At 40.7% G+C, this 20,506-nt stretch overlaps 1 protein-coding gene across 1 annotated transcript in view; it reads left to right on the plus strand.

Annotated features, from left to right (window-relative positions):
• The window catches only part of itga8 (integrin, alpha 8), a 188,696-nt gene that overhangs the window by 36,422 nt on the left and 131,768 nt on the right, over nt 1–20,506 (plus strand). Inside the window, exons 10-13 of the mRNA XM_080210484.1 lie at nt 887–943; nt 2,479–2,531; nt 5,167–5,372; nt 8,345–8,536. Coding sequence (XP_080066610.1) covers nt 887–943; nt 2,479–2,531; nt 5,167–5,372; nt 8,345–8,536 — 508 coding nt within the window. The remainder of the gene's footprint in view (nt 1–886; nt 944–2,478; nt 2,532–5,166; nt 5,373–8,344; nt 8,537–20,506) is intronic.

A 20,506-nucleotide genomic window follows, 5' to 3' on the forward strand; every position in this document is an offset into this window, starting at 1 on the left:
CACTTTAAAATAAGACTCAAAGATGAAAGTGATGAGATGTCTTCTTGAACTGCTGTAGTCCACGTGCTCTGGGTACACCCACACTGTTTTTAGGTAGTGACTTCCAGGATTTTGACTCAGCAACAGTGAAGGAATGATGATATATTTCCCAGTCAGGGTGGTGCGTGACTTGGAGGGGAACCGGCAGGCGGCGGTGTTCCCATCTGTCTGCTCCCCTTGTCCTTTTTAGGTGGTAAAGGTCGTAGAATCTACAGTGCAGAAGGAGGCCCATCGAGTCTGCACCAACAACAATCCCACCCAGGTGCTTTACCATAACCCCATATGTTTACCTTCCTAATCCCTCTGACACTAAGGGCTAATTTAGCATGGTCAATCAACCTAACCCCCATATCTTTGAACTGTGGGAGGAAACCAGAACACCCAGAGGAAACACATGCACATATGTGCAAACCCCCTACAGACAGTCATCTGAGGCCAGGATTGAACCCGGGTCTCTGGCACTGCAAGGCAGCAGTGCTTACCACTGTGCCATTGTGCAACCCCGCTGGGTTTTGAAGATGCTGTCGAAGGAGCAGGGGGAGGTGAGCATCCTCCTTCGTGACTTTTATCTGTGCTATTCTGAACCACTATCTTAAAGGTAGACAAGTTGAGTCGTGGGCTATCTCGACAGGAAATTTGTCCAGTTTTTGCTTTGTAACATGCCTCAGTAGTATGATTACGGTTCCCAAGCAGCCGCTAACACATTATGCTGATGGGAGTGAGTTGGTCTGCCATGCCAGACTGGGCACAATTAGAACTGATGGTTCACATTTTTTCATCAACATCTCATAGTCGTATAATAGTGTTGTCAGAAATCAAGACCAATCGTTGTACCTCTTTTTAATAGGTTGCCATCATAAATGCAACAGATATGACTTTCATCTTGAATTTTACTGGTGAACAGGTAAGATATTATTATATCCCTTCACTTCCAGGAAGTGTTGAAACTGTTTCATTCTAACTGGCTCAGCAAAACATATTTCTTACAAACAATCATGAGCTAACTGCTGAATTCTTGACCCAATAACACAATGTGGAATAATTTATGTTAGGAAGCAAAACTATTTGAGAGCAGATGACTGTAAAACAGCAATGTTTTACTAAGATATAAACATTGAACTTTTTTCTATCACATTGATGATGACCAGAAGTGACTCTGGTATGTCCACTGAAGTGGAGATGCCGGCATTGAACTGGGGTAAACACAGTAAGAAGTCTCAGAACACCAGGTAAAAGTCCAACAGTTTTATTTGGTAGCCCAAGCCATTAGCTTTCGGAGCATTTGCTGCTCCTTCATCAGGTAAGTGGTAAGTGGCCCACTTTCTTGTTGAAAGAGCAGCGCTCTGAAAGTTAGTGGTTTGTGCTACCAAATAAACTTGTTGGACTGAACCTGGTGTTGTGAGACTTCTCACTTATGCCCACTGAATACAGCTGATGTGTGAACTGGTGTATTATTTTCAACTTTGCAAACAAACACTTGCTTTCAAAGGAGAGAGATGTCAGAATATGGTGTCATCATATCTATCCAGTGCCATGTGCTCTGAGTCAAAAGTAAGGAGATTCTAAGCTTTGAGATTGGCTTCCACATGATCCAGCAAAGGCACAGTTAGCTCATTAGCTTCTAAAGCTGCTCCAGAGCACTTGCCTCGCAACATAGAACTTTTGAAGATGAGTTTTAAAGTATGTGTACTTCTAAATATTGGCCGCAAATTTCCAGCCCCGACACTAGTGAGCATCGTCATGGGCGGCTCGGCTCTCTGAATTTTCCTGTCCTGTCCACAACATTGCACTCTATGGGGCTGGAAAATCCCACTCATTGCTTCCTTATTGGTTAACAGAACCATTGTGTTAAAACAGCTATGTTAAATTGATGCATTATATCAGTCTCAGTGATGTCAAATTTCCTCATAAAGCGCCTACAACATGTTTGTGCTTAGCAGATATACAACTAAATGATAGCGTGTTGACATGAATCTAGACAACCACATGCTGATTTTGATTTCTTTGTCTGCTCTTGTTTTCTAATTGATTAGAACATGATTATTTTCCGCTTCCAAATAACTGAATTGATCTACAATTAGTTACTGTTGAGGATGAAAGGTGGAATATAAGGTTTACCTGGTGCCATGTATGAATCTGTTTTCCATTGAGTAGCTCTTACAGTTGTTGAGAATCAGTAGTGATTGTTTGAATGTCAAGGTTGTGCATTTCCAGAGTACATCATCTACAAAGAGCAATCAATAGGTGAAATCATCCATCACCTTGAAGGATCTCTTCAACCTGTGGAGCCACTTTCAGGATGTGTAGAGAGGAACCCTCATGAGGCTTGAGCCATCATCTCCCAAATCAGTGTGGAGCTGCCAGTTAACGTATTATCATAAGTTGATTTCTTTTGATGCAAGGCTCCATTAATTTGTTTCCTGCTTCTTAAATCCACAGATGGCTTCCTATTTTGGATATACTGTGGCTGTCTCTGATATAAACAATGATGGGTGAGCTTTATATCTTATTACATACTGCAGAAAAATCACAGATTGACATAGAATCATGGGGTGTAACATGAGGTGAGTTGTGAGACAGGGATAGGGGGTGGTGTGTCGGGCCATTTTATTGGAAGGATGTGGGGTGACTACCCTGACTCCTTGTAGACTTCCCCAGATTAAACTCTGGACAGGAAGGGCTCCCACTCAGAAGCCAGTTGAGGTCCGTAAGTGGCATTCAAGCAACAGTGGGTGGGAAACTCATCATCTGGGAAGGCCACCCAGCAAAGCTAGTCAGTTTTGCCTGGGGCCTCCTGAGAAAGTGGCAGCATGGGGTGACGGGGGGGTGGGGGGGGGGGGTGGGTGGGCGTCCTTCATTTACAGACACTGAGCTGGCCATGCGAAGGTGGGCCCACCCAAAGATTTATACAGGTGCAAGGAGCCCACTGTCATTGTGTAATCCAGCCTACTTGGCCTGTCCATGTCCTTTTGTAATATTCTGCTCACATCAGCAAAAACTACTATATCTCTTAAATTAGGATCATCTACAAGCTTGGACATACAAGTCACGATTCTGTTATCCAAGTAACTAATAGAGATGAAAACCTGAGTTTACTAGGCACTAGCATTTGTTAAATTTTGTCATCAGAGAACATTGCCTTAATCCCAGCTTCCTGTCTTCTAGCATTCCACCAATTCCCAACCCAAGTCATATTCTGTGTGATTTCACTTTTGCTAATAATCTTTCAGTGAACCTTATTAATGAATTAATTCTTTTATGGCTTTGCCCATCCTTACTCTGCACCCTAAATCCTCTCCCAAACACACCATTCCCTAATCCCAATCTCTTTTCTCCATCTTTTAGCCTGATAATTTGTGACAAAACCTGATCTGCTCATTGGAACCTCTTCTCAATGTCTCTCTGCATCTTCAAAATCATTCAAAAACTTTCAATCAGCATCATCACCCCCTCCACCTTCTCACCATTCCTGTCTCAACACTGGGTTCCCTTACAACAGTTGTGAAGTACCATGGGATACTTTCTCATACTAAAGGCGTGCACCATAGAAATATAAATGATTGTTTGCCTGCTAGCGCAACCCGCCATGTTTATTCTACCTGGTTAAATGTGTTTCATTTTTGAAAATTCTTCCACGGGGTATGAACATCATGGCCAGCATTTATTCCCCATCTCTTATTGTCCTTGAGAAGGTGGTGGCTGGTTGCTTTCATGAACTGCTGCACTCTACGTGCTGTAGTACACTCATAGTGCCAGAGAGTTCCAGCAGTTTGGCCCAGCGACAGTATGTCATCATAGATTCATAGAATCCCTACAGTGCAGAAGAAGGCCATTAGGCCTATCAAGCCTGCAATGACAACAATCCCACCCCGGTCCTATCCCCGTAACGCCACATATTCATTCTGTTCATCCCCCTGACACTAAAGAGCAATTTAGCATGGCCAATCAAGCTAACCTGCACATTGTTGAACTGTGGGAGGAAACCGGAGCACCCAGAGGAAACCCACACAGACATGGGTAGAATGTGTAAACCCCACACAGACAGTGACCCGAGGCTAGAATTGAACCCAACTCCCTGGCACTGTAAGGCAGCAATGCTAACCACTGCGCCACTGTGCCGCCCTTGGGAACAGCTTTTATATCCTATACAATTCCATTAGTTTCTGTCTTCAGTAACAGTCCTAAGGGCTGCAGCTAAATTCGGCTCTGTAAGCAAAAGGCACAGTTTAGCAAGTCTCTTGCCTGTTTAGAACTGGGTGGGACAGGAAACAGAGGAACACATCCGATCCCCACATGGCAAATTCCAAAATGCCAGTTGGACCTTCAAGGAGACGTTTCAAGTAGTGTTTGACACTTAGTATTCCACCTACCTCAGGATGTAAGGCCACACCCCGATCATTTTGCCTACTTCCTGGTCACTCTTGCTATTCGAGGCTGGAAAACAGGATGGCCTCCGACCTTCTGACCCGGAAATTGGCACGGGGTATTGAACTAAGAATACCAACTGTGAATACAAGCAACTTTAAAAGAAAAATCAAGCTTCCACTTCCACAATGTGCTGTTGGGACCTTGAGTCATGCATAAACTTCCCTTTCTGTATTTATAAATATTTCTTTTGTCAGAGAGTTCATACCAAAACTTTCAAATGAACAGTCTGCGTCAATTGTCTATTCCTTAGAAGCTGTCTTTTATAACTTTCAGAAAAAAAGACAACCATTATAAAAAAGTGGTTTTCTAATTTTATATATAAAATTAGGGAAATCTTCTGAAATGTACTTTTTTCTTAATTGAGGTTCTCTCCAGAGACAGTAAAAACTATAATTGTGATTTTGGCAATAAAAATATCTTAATAATGTGGTCCTTAAATTTAGATTAAAGTACAAGATGGGTAAATAGCTACTTCCATCCCACTGAAATGCAGCTTAATGTTTTAAATGCATTCTTTTTGTGGCCATAATGTATTGCAATTCATTCTCATACCAAAGGTTTTGCAGCTGAAATATTTAAAGGCAGAAGTTTCCATGCACAAATTAAATGATAGAAAGCTGCTGTGGACTTGACCAGTATCAGGAACAGCTGTTTATCTAACCCCTTTTTTTTTCATGTTTGCTATCATCTGCTTCACAGATTGGACGACGTGTTAGTCGGCGCTCCACTTTTCATGGACCGTGAGTCTGACGGAAAGTTGAAGGAAGTTGGGCTGGTTTATCTATACCTGCAGGAGGAAGAGTTCCTTTTCAAGGACCCTCAGAGACTACTAGGGACTGAAGTTTTTGCAAGATTTGGCAGTGCAGTAGCACCTTTGGCAGATTTGAATCAAGATGGATACAATGGTGTGTTTTGATAGTCATAAGTACTAACAATATTGAAAAGCACCTTGTTCTTTCTGAATGCCTGATCAGATATATATTTTCCACACCCACACTCCCTTTCGTGGCATTGGAGGAGGCCTACCATTAGCCCGTGGCAGGATCTCCTGCTCCTGTCACTGTCAGCAGGGCTTCCCGTTCTATGCACTCGCCACCGCTGGGAAGCTGTGGGGTTTGCCATTAGCAGGTCCAGAAGATCCTGCGGGCAAGAACAGCCGGAGAATTCTGACCACGCTATATGAACAAAAACGTCTATGGCTGGAATGTTACCACCATTCTCACCAACGGGATTTTCCCAGCCTGCTGCAGTGAACGGAGATTTGGCTGGGCACCAAATTCTCTGTCCTTGTTGCAGCGGGTGCGTGGCGTGAATGGCCGGTAAGATAGCGCCCTATTAAGGAGAAGTTGGGGAAACTAACGTAGATGTGTAATATCTTCAATGTCAGCTTTCCAGGCTGTGTTTAGTCTCATGGAAATTCACAGTTTCCTCTCTAGCCAATCTAGAAAAACACATTATGGGGAGGTACATCTTAGAACAGCTCCATTAAAGAAAGCAAGTGCTTTGAAACGACCAGATTTTAGTAACATTTGCAGCAACTTTTTATAATTGAAATCATGTACAATCTGTGTGCTTCACAAAAAGGGATGAGCAATAAATATTGGCCTGCTCAGCGTAGCCCATGATCCATGAGTAAATCTTTAAAAAGTCATGCAAAAACTATTTAAGCAATCAGACATAATGTAGAAATCTTCAAAAAATAAACAAATGACCACGAGTTTGAAGAAGTATAGAATTGTGAGAAATGCAAAGCATAAAATTGAGACAGAAACATGTTTAATATGTCAGTTGCATTGCACAGTTTACATAAATGTAAATCACCTTTGGCATTGTTTCAATTAAAGTTGCACAGTGTAGTCCATTTGTGCTATCGGCTGAATTAAATTTAAACTGGCAATGTTAGATAACCTTGAGGAGGCAATCTGATAATCATTTAACTCCACACTACCTACAGTATAGCTGAAGCCAATATAAAACACTTTTCAAATAAAAAGCTGTTTTTTATTTGTTTACAATTTAACCAGTATTTGGATGCTGGTAACTGGATCTCTGTGTATGTGTGTGAGTATGCACACACAAAACATCATTTTCCCTGGCCAGAAGTTGACTTTAAGATCAATGTAAGACCCAATAGTATTTCAGTCACAAATCATAAGTCTCAATCTACAGTGCAGCTACTCCTACCTTTTGGAAATGGGTGCATCATTTTCATATTACTAGTTGTCATTCCGATCTTAAGACATTTTTTGATGTTAGTAATTAGGAGGGTTCTGTGCACCCATCTTTATATAGTGCCTCTCTCCTCCAGCCTGCTTCAGAACCCTGGAAAATGACATTGAATGCACTGAAAACTAGAATTGACATATCATCCCTTTTATTAATTGCCATTTTAAAAAAATGATCTCACATGAAACAGATGCCAATCTAAATCAGTGCAGATTAGTACTTGTAGTGCAGTTTTACAGAGTAAGAGGAAGAGAGTAGCTAAAGTCAACATTCGTGCCTTAGAAAACAAGACCAGGGAATTAACAATGGGGAACATAGAAATGGCAGAGACACTAAATCAATATTTTGCCTCAGTTTTCACAGTGGAGGACACAGGAACTTCCTAATAGGTAATACAGAGGTTGTTGAAAAGGAGAAACATAAAACAATCACGAATACTCGAAAAAAGTTACCAATTAAGCTATTGGGATTAAAGACAGATAAATCCCCAAGTGATGGCCCAGATCCTAGGGTTTTAAAGGAAATTGATGCAGAGATCGAGGAGGCATTGGTTATAATGTTCCAAAATTCCCTGGATTCTGGCAAGGTTCCAGTGGATCGGAAAAAGGCAAATGTAACACCCCTGTTCAAAAAGGAAGAAAGACAGAAAGGAAAAAACTATAGGCTATTTAAATATCTTTCATTGGAAATTGTGGGAATCCATCATTAAGTAAGTAGCAACGAGTCATTTGGTAAGTCAAAACACAATCAGTTAACATGGTTTCATGAAAGGTAAATTGTGTTCGACTAATTTGCTAGAGTTTTTTGAAGATGAAACAAAGTGGATAATGGAGGTCCTGTAGATGTAGTGGAATGGACGTCTAAAGGTATTTGATAAGGTGCCATACAAAAGGGTAATATCATGATAAGATGTCATGGGGTTGGGGTAGCATATTGCTTAGATAGAGGATTGGCTGACTAACAGAATAAGAAGTCTCACAACACCAGTTTAAAGTACAACAGGTTTATTTGTAGCAAACACCACTAGCTTTCGGAACTGGCTGTTCCTTTGTCAGGTAGATGGGAGTTCTGATCACAAACAGGTTTGTGATTAGAATTGTTTGTGATCAGAACTTCCACCCAGCTGACAAAGGAACAGCCAGGGGTGGCAGGGAGAGTTCTGATGGTTGTTCAGTGGGGTGGAGATGGCACCCTGATTCCAGTGAAACTGGTCTTGCTGGCTCTGCTCACCCCACCATGCCAGAGTGATGGCATAAGCCATGCCCCGATTTTCTTTTTGCCAGAGTGCTGAAGACCTGGTCTAAAAACTCAGCTGTGCATCTAGAGAGATGCACACCAGTTTTCAGTCAGAGGCTGGCACTCTGACAAATAAATTCTGGGAAAATTCTATCCCATGTTTACAGCATACAATGGACCATAGTGGAAATATAATTATATATTATAATTGCTTTTGCACAACTATAACTATACAGGTTATTTTGCTATAACCTATAACATTATGGTGATAGCACTTCTATGCCACTATGAGTCATGTTGAGTGTCCTTTGGTTATGCAATGTCAAATGTCCTTGTATTAAAGCGAGATGCTAGTAAATGTAGTCTTGTTGCCCTTTTAATGACTAATCCTGTTTTGTTTATTTTGCTAATGTAGATGTTGCAATTGGTATACCTTTTGGAGGTGAAGACAAGAGAGGCAAGGTCTTGATTTACAATGGCCACAGCACTGGGTTAAATTCCAAGCCATCACAGGTCCTGGATGGCCTGTGGCCCTCTAACTCCATGCCACCTGGATTTGGCTTTACCTTACAAGGAGGCTCAGACATAGACAAGAATGAATACCCGGGTAAGGATTACATTTGGGAGGAATGTTAGCTTTGATACCTTTTGGTTTTTATATAATACAATAGTATTCTATCGATGTGATGTGATATTTTGCACCGCCTCTGTAGCATATATGCTGTGTAACCATTGACTTTACATAACCATTTATTGCCAGCAGAGAATCTATTCCCTTTGCATGTGGATACAATCTCAGCATGTAATTACTTGGGTGACACATGTTCAGTCAGTTTATTAGAAGTTAATGGTTTTTAATTCATTTTCTTAAAAGCCTTAGATAGCGTTGTGCACTCCAGTTTCCAATGTTTGAAATGTCTTGAATATCTTTTCAATCATGATTAGAAATTTCACTGACAGTCAGAAAGCATTGATTAGCACTCTGCATGAATATGAGCATTTGGACAGGAGACTATACCTTCACCCACCTGACAGTGATGTACAAGGGCCTTATAATTGCATTCAGATTGTCAGCATCACTTCACCATTAATTCACTTATGTTGCACTGGTTAATGTGACCTAATGTTCAGCAAATATGATGCTGTTTATTCTTCTAGAAGTAGGACAAATCCTGACAGAATAAATTATACTGTTATTGAAATGAGCTAACATCTGATGGAATTAAAAGCCAATGCTACATTCTAGCATAGATATGAATAAATGTGACAAACTTAAGGCCATAAGATATAGGTGCAGAATTAGGTTGTTCAGCCCATCAAGTTTGCTCCGCCATTCAATCACGGCTCCTAGGTTTCTCAATCTCATTCTCCCACCTTTTTTCCATAACCTCTGATCCCCTTACCACTCAATGACCTGGCCTCCACAGCCTTCTGAGGCAATGAATTCCATAGATTCACTATCCTCTGGCTAAAGAAACTCCCCCTCATCTTGGTGCTAAAGGGCCGTCCCCTTACTCCAAGGCTGTGCCCTTGGATCCTAGTCTCTCCTACTAATGGAAATATCTTTCCCATGTCCATTCTATCCAAGCCTTTCAATATTCTTTAAGTTTCAATAAGATCACCCCTCATCCTTCTAAACTCTATTGGGTCGAGACTGAGAGTCTTCAAACGCTCCTCATACATCAAGCTTTTCATTCCTGGGATCATTTTTGTGAACCTTCTCGGGACCCTCTCCTAGGCCAGCACATCCTTCCTTAGATACAGGGCCCAAAATTGCTCACAATATTCTAAATATGGAACCGAGAGTCTTAATAAAGCTCATCTAATAAATAATTTAAAGTGACCTTTTCTTTAACATGTACTTCCTTTTCACCTTGTTTAATGTCATCAGAGCTATTCCACAATGTTGGAGTTTGTCCAGATAACTGTGAACTATTACCATGAACTGCCAGTGACCAACATTCTCATTGTTCTGTGATGACAGGGCACCTGTTAAAACACAGGAAATTCACCTTTTACTCACAATTGATGCTGATGGAGGACTTTCAGTGTTTTACTTTGGTACAACCATGTTTGAAAGAGTTGAATGGGAGTGATTGATTCCTTAATGATGTGAACACACTTGGACTGCTGTTATTTCCTTTGATTTTTTTGAGCCCAGGCATTGTCTGTGCTGCAGCCAAGACTGGATTTCGTGACGCTTTAGAGCCTGAAATGTTTATTGATCCTATACGTTCTAAGTTTCAAAGCTGTCGTATTTATGTTCATATTTTACTAGTTATAGGACTCTCTTTGAAAACAAACTTCAGTGAAAGCAGCTCAAGTAATCCAATTAAAAGCTTTCATTGGTTTTAACAACAGCACTTGTGGACTGTTATAGCTGCTCAGGAACTAATACAAAAATCATAAATGCAATAGGATGTTAAGAGTTGAGTCCATGCTTTACAATGGCATCTGTTTTGTTTTAACAAACCTATTTAAGAGAGACTTTATACCATCAGGTTGGATTCCAGTTGAAGCTGGTTCGGTGAAGGGAGCATATATAGTTAAAAATTCACCAATGTGAATCCTGTAAAATGTTTCTGTTTTGTACCTACCTATCAACTTACTGGGAAGAGGAAACACAGCTAATGTTTCTGTTTAATCACCATTCATCAGAAATCATAACCTTTCCCGATTCCTGGCTTGGATTACTGTCTGTGTGATGTTTGCACATTCTCCTTGTGTCTGCGTGGGTTTCCTCTGGATGATCTGGTTTCTTCCCACAGTCCAAAGATGTGCGGGTTAGATTGATTGGCCATGCTAAAATTACCCTGTAGTGTCCTGAGATGCGTAGGTTAGAGGGATTAGCGGGTAAATATGTAGGGATATGGGGGTAGGGCCTGGGTGGGATTGTGGTCAGTGCAGACTCAATGGGCCAGACAACCTCTTCCTGTACTGTAGGATTTCTATGATTTCTTCCATCGACTTGAAGAGTTAACTTTGTTTCTCACTCCACAGATGCTGGCTGACCTCCTGTGTATTTCCAGCTGTTTTTATTATAGATTTTCAGTATCTGCAGTTTTGCTTTTATACCTATTTATTGGCTTGATTTTATGAAATGCAGTCCAACAGAAGTTTTTATTTCCCAGTTGTGCCTAGGCAGATAGTTACTTTTATGAAAAAATTCTGAAGCTATTTTGAACAAATTGGAAGAGAGGGTGGGGCTGGTAGTTGGCAAGCAGCTCTCTGGCTCTAGTTGCTTCCATTGCAGGGTAGGCATTTTAGGCTTGCCATTATTTTCATGGATAAAGTGATCATCTGCATTAAACAGTAATAGTTTTCAGATTTGATTCTTACTATGTTTGTGGTAGTCATTAATCATTTTAACATGGATATTATCAAAAACATGTGTGTCCTGATCAATAGCATTGACTACATGATGCCATGACCGTAAAAAACATTTGAAGCAAAGATTTCCCAGATTAAAATAATAAATAAAAGATAAATAAGTATGAAAGAAAGGCTTGCATTTACCTAGCAGCTTCCATGACTTCAGGACATCCTAAGGCCCTTTACGGCCAGTGGAATGCAATCAACTGTTGTACTGTAGAAAACCTGGCAGCTCAATAGTACAGAGGTGGTGATGGCCTAGTGATATTACTGCTAGACCATTAATCCAGAAATTCAGTTAATATTTTGGGAACCTGGGGTTCAAATCCCATCATGCCAAGTGGTGGAGTTTGAATTCAGTAAAAATATCTGGATTTAAGAATCTACTGATGACCATGAAACCCTTGTCGATTGTTGTCAAAAATCATCTGGTTCACTAATGTCCTTTGGGGGAGGAAATCTGCCACCCTTACCTGGTCTGGCCTAGGTGAGACTCCAGACCTACAGCAATGCAGTTGATCCTCAATGCTGTCTGAAATAGGGAAAAAAATAACATTCTCATAAGCAGTAATGTGAGAATGACCAGATCATGTATTTTGGGGAGTTGGTTGAGGGAGAAACATTGGCACCTGGGTGAACTTTTCTGCTGTTCTTTGAAGAAGTGTGCAAATCCTTTTACATTCATGTGGCTGGGGAGAAGGGTCTTGAGTTTAACATCACATCTAAAAGATGGTGGCTGTAACAGCGAAGATCGCCCTCAGCACCGGAACTTCATCCTTGATTTAATGCTCAAGTCCCTCAAGTGAGACTGTGTAAATGAACAATGAGTTATAAGTATCGGATTCTTCATTTAGCTACGCAGTTAGTTAATTTTCAAGTGCAGTGACGATTATACCAGTTAATGCAACAGCCTTTCTGCTCCAGCAATGTTGCACAAGTAGCAGTGAGATAAATGGTAAATCAGTCTGCTTTTGTGATATTAGTTTAGGCAGGATTGTTCACTAAAACAATGGGAGAACTGCCAGTTCAATTTTGAATACCGTAATGGGATCTATAATATCTACCTGAACCAGGCAGGAGAGCTGGGTTTAGCATTTCAACTGAAGATTGGCCAGTTTGAGTGATTTTGCAGATCCCTGACTAGTGGTTAGGTAATAGCTTCACTGCATCTTGTTTTCCATTGCTCAGCTGACTTTCCTCAGTGTGATTTAGTTGTGCAAAAGCACCGAATGTGAGGAAAGTTAGACAGAAATTGCTGTATTCCTCAGCTGAGAATTACTCTTGTTTCTGCATGATACCAGCTTCATTTAAGTTCATCGACATTTGATGATTGTTAAATAGGATGAAGAGAAGGTTCCTGAAATGGGTTTCACTGGCCCTAGTTCAGTTTTCTAATAATTCAGGGTTCATTAGTGCAGCTATGACAAATAAGTGCAGCTGAGGAACTATGCGCATATCTGAGAGTTTAGTGAGTGAGGGGGTTGAATGTGTTAATCTTGTTCTTGAAAAATCTAGTGTAGTCTGTAATTAACAGTAACTGGAAAGTACAGTGTAAGTGGACGAAGCTTCTTACTTTCTTCCAGCCATAAACATACTCTGCTGAGTGCAACGCACTAGGGGAGGGCTAACAAGGCAAAGGATTACACTCTATGAATGGTAGGACCCAGGAAAGTGCTGAAGATAAGCGGTGCCTTAGAGTGCGTATTCACAGATCTCTGAAGATGTCACGGCAGGTGGATAAGGTGGTGGAGGAAGCATATGGGATACTTACCTTTATTCGTGGAGGCATAGAATACAAAAACAGGGAGGTCATGCTGAAATTGTGTAAAATGCTGGTTAGGCCACAACTGGAGCACTGTGCACCATATTATAGGAAAGATGTGAATGCACTGGAGAGAGTGCAGAGGAGATTTACCAGGATGCTGCCTGGACTGGAGGGTCTGAGCTATGAGGAATGATTGGATAAGCAATAATAACTAAACTTAAACTTAATGAGTCAGCAAGGATAAAGTGGAAAAATGTGAGATTGCCCATTTTGGCAGGTTGAATGAAAATGAAGTATAATATCTAAATCGTGCGAGATTGCAAAGATCCGAGATGTTGCGATCTGAGGGGGGATGTTACTTTTTGGTCTGATCAGGGTGCCCATTTAACGTGGCACCTAATCTCAATGTAACCAGGCTTTGCCAGCATGCTGAGGCTCCACCCCGCTACCTGATGCATAAAACATGCCCACCTTTTTTCTTGTGTCAGAGCTTGGTAAGATAGTGGAAGAAAATCAGAGAAGCACACCATTTTTCTCACCAGAAACAACATACTGCCATATTTTAGTAAGATTTCACCCAGTGTTTCCTCTCGTGGGAGAATCGAGAACCGGGGCCACTGTTTAAAAATGAAAGGTCACTCATTTAAGACAGATATGAGGAAAAAATGTTTCTCTCAGAGGATTCTGAGAGTTTGGAATTCTCTTCCGCAAAATGTGCTGGAGGCAGAGTCTTTAAATATCTTTAAGGCTGAAGCAGATAGATTCATGATCTGCAAGGGGGTAAAAGATGATTGAGAGCAGGCAAGGATGTGAAGCTGATCTTAAAATTAGATCAGCCATGATCTTAGTGAATTGTGAAGCAGTCTGGAGAGTTTAAATGGCCTACTCCTGCTCCTGTTTTATTTATTTGCATATGACATTTTGCAGAGGGTGACAGTAAAGGCTTTGGAGTAGTGATTAAAATTGGAAACAGGTCACTGCACAAAGTAAAACAATGGAATTTTATTTTTTGCAAATGTTTGGTATTAAGATTTAAATGGGGAGTGAATTTCAATCTGTTTATGGCAGGAGATAGCTCACCACCATTTTCTTGAGGGAATAGATGCTGGCCTTGCCAGAGAAGCCCACATCCCATGAATGAATTTTAAAAATGCAGCTCGGGGACCCGTAGGTATCATATTTATTTAGCACAGTTTCAGCTGCATGTGTGACAGTATGTGTGAGTTGTACCTCAGTCCTGCTCCCTCATTGTTGCACCCAAGCTGGTGCCTGTTGCTTCCTGAACCCCAACGCAGCAAACATACTGGGCTAAATTTTGTAGTTAGCAGTGAAATGATCTTGCTTATTGCTGACATTAAGAAAAGCTGCCCCTAAAGAGCTGGAAAACCCTGTCATTGATTTCCCCTCCATGAGGTCTGTCATGAAGCCAAAGAGAATTCAGAAACCCAGCAACAGTGATGTCTTCAAGCGGAGTAAGCAACCAATCACATTGAAGTATTCTCCCACTGTCCTCCAATCTAAAAATACTCTTCCCAAGCACAACACAAAAAAACAATCCAAGCTCGGGTTGTCTGAAATTCTCACACTACAATATAGCTCCTAAAATAAAATTTCCAACATAATAAACATTAAAAATGTGAACGGTCCAAATGGAAAATAATCATAAAATTGTCAGCTGCATTGAACTGCCTCACACCACCTCCTCCCCTCCAACTTGAGCAGCCCATAAGAACACAGTCTCCTCATTCTTCTCTCTTTGGCTAGTTGCCTAGAATCCCTTTGCTAGCAAAATAAAATGAGAACGGGGAGCAGGGAGCTCTAGAGAGGCAGGGTAATGGCAACTCGACCACGCAGCAAAGCTGTTAAGTAGGATTTCTTGAGCTTTCCAACTCACCTTTCCTGAGTTTCCTTATCTGAGGTTGAGGCCATGCACAAATGTAAAATGAAGAAAAGCCTGCCTCCTCCCAGTACTCCCAGGCCCCTGGTCTCCCCATCGTCAGATTCGGACCTCCACACACCATTTCTACACTGGCCGACTTGATCTCCTAGCCTCAACGATGCCTATTGTTTTCCTGCACTCCCATTCCTGGTCCAGCATTTACTTCGTAAATGGAACTGAAGAAAGCTATTCTGACTCTGGCCCAATATCTTGTTACAATCATATGTCATTACAATAGCGACATTGTCCAGCTGCCATTCCCCTATTTGGCTTCCTCTGAGACACTAACTATCCAATCTCATCTATCTCCTTTAATATGTTTATAGCCCTGTCATCAATTTGAATATCCATTATTATCTGCTAGCACTTTGTAATCCTTAAGGGCTACTTGTAAATGCATATATTCATGTGATTTTTTTTATTTGTTTTCTTTAAGGAACATTTGTTAATCTATTAATTTTCAGAGGGTTAACACTATTAAAATAGTAGAGTGAGACATATATTGTACCATCCTAAACCTTAATTTTAGAGGTCAAAAGTATCTTCTACAGGGCGAAGGTTGACCAGAGTTGTATGAAGCATTTCTCAAACAAGACAAAGAGTGTGAGATTTAGATTACCAGGCACCATCCTGGGGTACTGCTGCACAGTTTTTGTGACACACCAAGCTGAGAAGGGCCCTTGTTTAGGTCCTCAATTGAGTCAGTCTTCTGAAACAAAATCTAACTTCAAACCTGCCTTCTGATGAGTTGGAAGATGCACCATTGCCCCAGCATGGCTCCAACTCTCTCATGACTTGTAACTCACCATGTGTTGATCTCAACTTTATACTACTCTCCACGGTGCACATGGCATCAAAAGTTGAACTGGAGCCTGTGAGTGAAGCAGTCAGTGACAGAGCCTTTCCGTTACTGCTGTGCTTTTGCTGTGCATTGTGTGGTTAGGCAGTAGCAGTTTTTGGGTGTCTGGGATTAGAAAGTCCAAAGGAGAGTTGAATTGAGGGATATGTGGTCCTTGGTCATGTTGTCAGCAGCTTGCTCATCATGCCAGGCAGCAGGATGAGGGTGAACTAGGAGTGGAGAAAGGGTAAGGTAGGAATGTACTATTACCAACAATATTCTCAATGGTGCCAAATGCCACAAGCTTCATCACAGCTGGTCCTCTGATACAAAAGGCATCTTTTCCAGAGGTTCAGGGAACTCAAGCATCCTTGTCCCCTATTGACCAAGCATTACACATCATCCACTGATTCATGTCAAAGTTGAAACACCAACCAACAGAAAAAATGTTGGTGCTCCACCAACCAAATTAATTCTGCCACTGCAAATCAAATTCAATTGGCAACTCACTTACCACAGTCTATTATGTTGCATGGGAAGCATTCCGTGTAAAAGGAAGCTGATGAAGGAACAGCAAGGATTAAAAATATTAACAAACACCACAATGTAAGATGGGAGTGAAGGTGCAACAGTGCTTTTCAAGCAGATCAACGTGAAAGAATCACTTGTGGATGCAATCTGACAGATACCATCAACACAACTTCTGTGTCATTTCCTTTAAGCATCCTTTATGCATTAGCAAAAGTATTGTGGCTTGGTAAGATAATGAGATAAAGCTGCCTGAAGTTTTTAGTGTTTCCTAAAGCTAAGCCTTGGCTTTATGGAACAGATTTGTTTTTTGAGAATTTTATTAAGTTTGGAGTGCCTGTATTCTGCTCTTGTTGGTAAAATGGTAATGCATTGGATGACTTCAGATCTTTAAAATTTATCAAGGTCAAAATGTGCTATTTTTATGACATGGAAGTTGGAATTTAAACATCGAATTCAGAAAATTCATTGTGGAATAGAAAGATGAGATTGTGTTCAGGCATAGTAGATTACTTTTACAGACTCCCCTACTAGTAATTGGATACAGTATCCAAATTAGATGCATTGTCTTTCTGACTTCTTCCCCGTTCCCTCGCTGCTGTAAAAAATCTCACTTAAACGGGTGTAATCTTATTACACAAGTGCCTTGGAGAGGTTTTGTTTAATTGTTTTAGTCCCTTATTAGCAGATTTCCTTGACATTATAACTGAATAACAGATGCGAGAACCAGACGGGACTGACTCTGTGGAATTAAATTAGCCAAATGTAATCCTGTTAAAGAGAGATTTTAAAAACTGACCTTGTTAAATAGATTGTCATCTGTTACATCAAAGTATTGTATTCCCATTTCATAACTAGGTATCGCTCTGAGTAGCAGGAATCCCACTATACTTAAAACAAAATCTATCTTACAGAGAGCAAAAGACTTTTCACTCCTTCAGCTTCTACTCCTCTGCAAATTTTCAATTTAGTTTTTGGCCCATAAGTTTTTTTCAATAAAACATAATAAATTCAGTTGTTAACGTTTAAGCATTAATTAGTCATGGAGTAATTTTAGTTTGGAAAAGATTGAATGCTGCAAATAGTTTTTCTGTCTTTAGAATTTAAATAAAATTACAGATACTGCTCAGTTTGATGTGGTACAATGTAATGAAATGTAGACTATTACATGAACATGAGGTAAGTTTCAAGTTAATCCTAGATGAATGTAAGTAATCCAACTCCTATCCATTCTACAGCTTTGAAAGGGCCCTAACCAGAGCCACAAATGTGAGCATGGGGCATTGCCTCTCCTTACTCTCTGTAACTTGTCTGTAGCTTTGACATGGTTGATGGTATTATCCAATGCCTTGTTTACATTGTTCAGCTCTGGGGGACTTCAATTACCATCCCACATGTTATATCATAAACATTAAAAAGAGATCCTTAGCACCACAAAGCCTGTTGCTTTTCTAGAATCTGACAAACAGAGCGGATACCTGTCAATCCAATGGGGATCACACCCCATGGTAAGAAAACTGACAGGAAATCCCTGGCTAAAATAGTCAAAGCATCTCAATCTCTTTGCACCCATACAGTTACTTATCCTCGTTTCTCTCTTACAACAAATAAAACTTGTATTTATATGGTGCTTTTATAAAATGTAATGAAATGTGCCATGGTGCATCACACAAACATTAGCAAAACAAAATTTAACTCTGAGCCACATAAGGAGATATTAGGAACATTTACCACAAGCTTAATCAAAGGGATAGGTTGGAAGGAATGGCTTAAAGCAGGAGAAAGAGATGGGGAGTCAGAGAGATTAGGAGGGTTGGGCGGAGGTGTAGAAGGGCGGGGTGTGCAAATTCCAGAATATAGGCTCAAGCAGAAGAAAACAGGGGTATCAAAGTAGAGCGATTAAAACTGGGAATGTGCAAGAAGTCAGAATTGTAGGAATGTAGGGATCTTGGAGGGACGTGGTGGGAGATTACAGTGATAGGAAAGGGTGAGGCCTTGGAGGGGTTTAAGAGCAAGGATGAGAATTTTAAAATAACAGATCCGAAGTCAATGTGAGCATGGGATGATGCGTGAACGGAACTTGCTGCAAGTTAGGAAATGCACAGCAGAATTTTAAACAAGCTCAAATTTAGAGGGTTATATTTATTTATTTATATTATTTATTATGTTATTTATTTAAGTTCTTATAGACCTCAGCAATGTAAGAGATCCTTGGAATAGTTGACCCTGCAGATAACAGCTGATGCATAGAGACAGAAAGATGTCTCACAACACCAAGTTAAAGTCTAACAGGTTTATTTGATAGCAAAAGCCACTAGCATTTGAAGCACTGCTTCTTCATCAGGTGAGTGGGATTTCAGTTCACCCACAAGGCATATAAAGACACAAACTCAATTTACAAAGTAATGGTTGGAATGCAAGTCTTTACAGGTAATCAAGTCTTAAAGGTACAGATAATGTGAGTGGAGAGAGGGTTAAGCACAGGTTGAAGAGATGTGTATTGTCTCCAACCAGTCTTCTGGCTGGAGACAATATATATCTCTTTAACCTGTGCTTAACCCTCTGTTTACTCACATTGACTTGATTACCTGTAAAGACTCACATTCCAACCATTGTTTTGTAAATTGAGTTTATATATGCCCTGTTTGTGACTGAAATCCTATTCACCTGATAAAGGAGCAGCACTTCGAAAGCTAGTGGCTTTTGCTACCAAATAAATCTGTTGGTCTTTAACCTGGTGTTGTGAGACTTCTTACTGTGTTTACCAACACCGACATCTCCACAACATGGAGACAGGACCAGATTTATGTCACCGGCTCTTCTTAAGGTCAAAGAGAAAGCCAAGGTTGCAAATGGTCCAGTTCAGCGTCAGACAATAGTCAAGGACAGGAATAGAGTTGCCACAAGGAATAAGGCTTTGTAGCAAGGCATACCCAATATTCAGTTGGAGGAAATATCTGCTTATTCAATGTTGGATTTAGAACATGTTGTGGATATGCCAGCGTTGGACTGGGGTAAACACAGTAAAAAGTCTAACAACACCAGGTTTAAGTCCAATCGATTTATTTAAATCGGTTGGACTTAAACCTGGTGTTGTCAGACTTTTTACTGGATTTAGTATGGCAAATCAGAAGCAATGGAGGGGGAGAGATTGTTGATGTCATAGAATCATAGTCATGCAGTCATTGAGGTTCACAGCATGGAAACAGGCTCTTTGACTGGACTAGTCCATGCTGCCCAGTTTTTCCCACTAAACTAGTCGCAGTTGCCCGCGTTTGGCCCATACCCCTCTATAACTATCTTACTCTCGCAACTGTCTAAATGCTTTTTAAAAGATAAAATTGTACTGTCTCCACTACTGCCTCTGGCAGCTTGTTCCAGACACTCACTACCTTCTGTGTGGAAGAATTGTCCCTCTAGACACTTTTGTATCCCTCCCCTCTCACCTTCAACCTATGCCCTCTAGTTTTAGACTCCCCTACCTTTGGGAAAAGATGTTGACTACCTAGCTGATCTATGTCCTCATTATTTTGTTTACTTCTATAAGATTACCCCTAAGCCTCCTACACTCCAGGGAAAAAAGTGTGTCTCTATCCAGCCTCTCCTTACAACTCAAACCCTGCAGTATCCTAGTAAATCTTATCTGCACTATTTCTAGTTTTATAATATCCTTTCTCTAACAGGGTGACCAGAACTTTTCACAGTATTCCAAGTGCAGCCTTACTATGTCTTGTACAACTTCAACAACATGTCCCAACTCCTGTAATTAACGTTCTGATCAATGAAACCAAACATGCCGAATACCTTCTTCACCACTCTGTCCGCCTATGACTCCACTTTCAAGGAGCTATGAGCCTGTACCCCTCGATCTCTTTGTGCTATAGCTCTCCTCAATACCACACCATTAACTGAGTAAATCTTGCCCTGGGTTCAATTTAAGAAAATGCATCACCTTGCATTTATCTAAATTAAACTCCATCTGCCATTCATCAGCGCTCTGGCCCAATTGATCAAAGTCCCTTTGCAATCCTAGATAACATTCTTCACTGTCCACTGTGTTATCAATCTTGGATTCATCTGCAAACTTACTAACCATGCCTCCTAAATTCTCGTCCAAATCATTAATATAAATGAC

This window comes from Carcharhinus amblyrhynchos, chromosome 2 (genome assembly GCF_965287045.1).
Source record: "Carcharhinus amblyrhynchos chromosome 2, sCarAmb.v2.hapA, whole genome shotgun sequence".
NCBI classification, from domain to species: domain Eukaryota; kingdom Metazoa; phylum Chordata; class Chondrichthyes; order Carcharhiniformes; family Carcharhinidae; genus Carcharhinus; species Carcharhinus amblyrhynchos.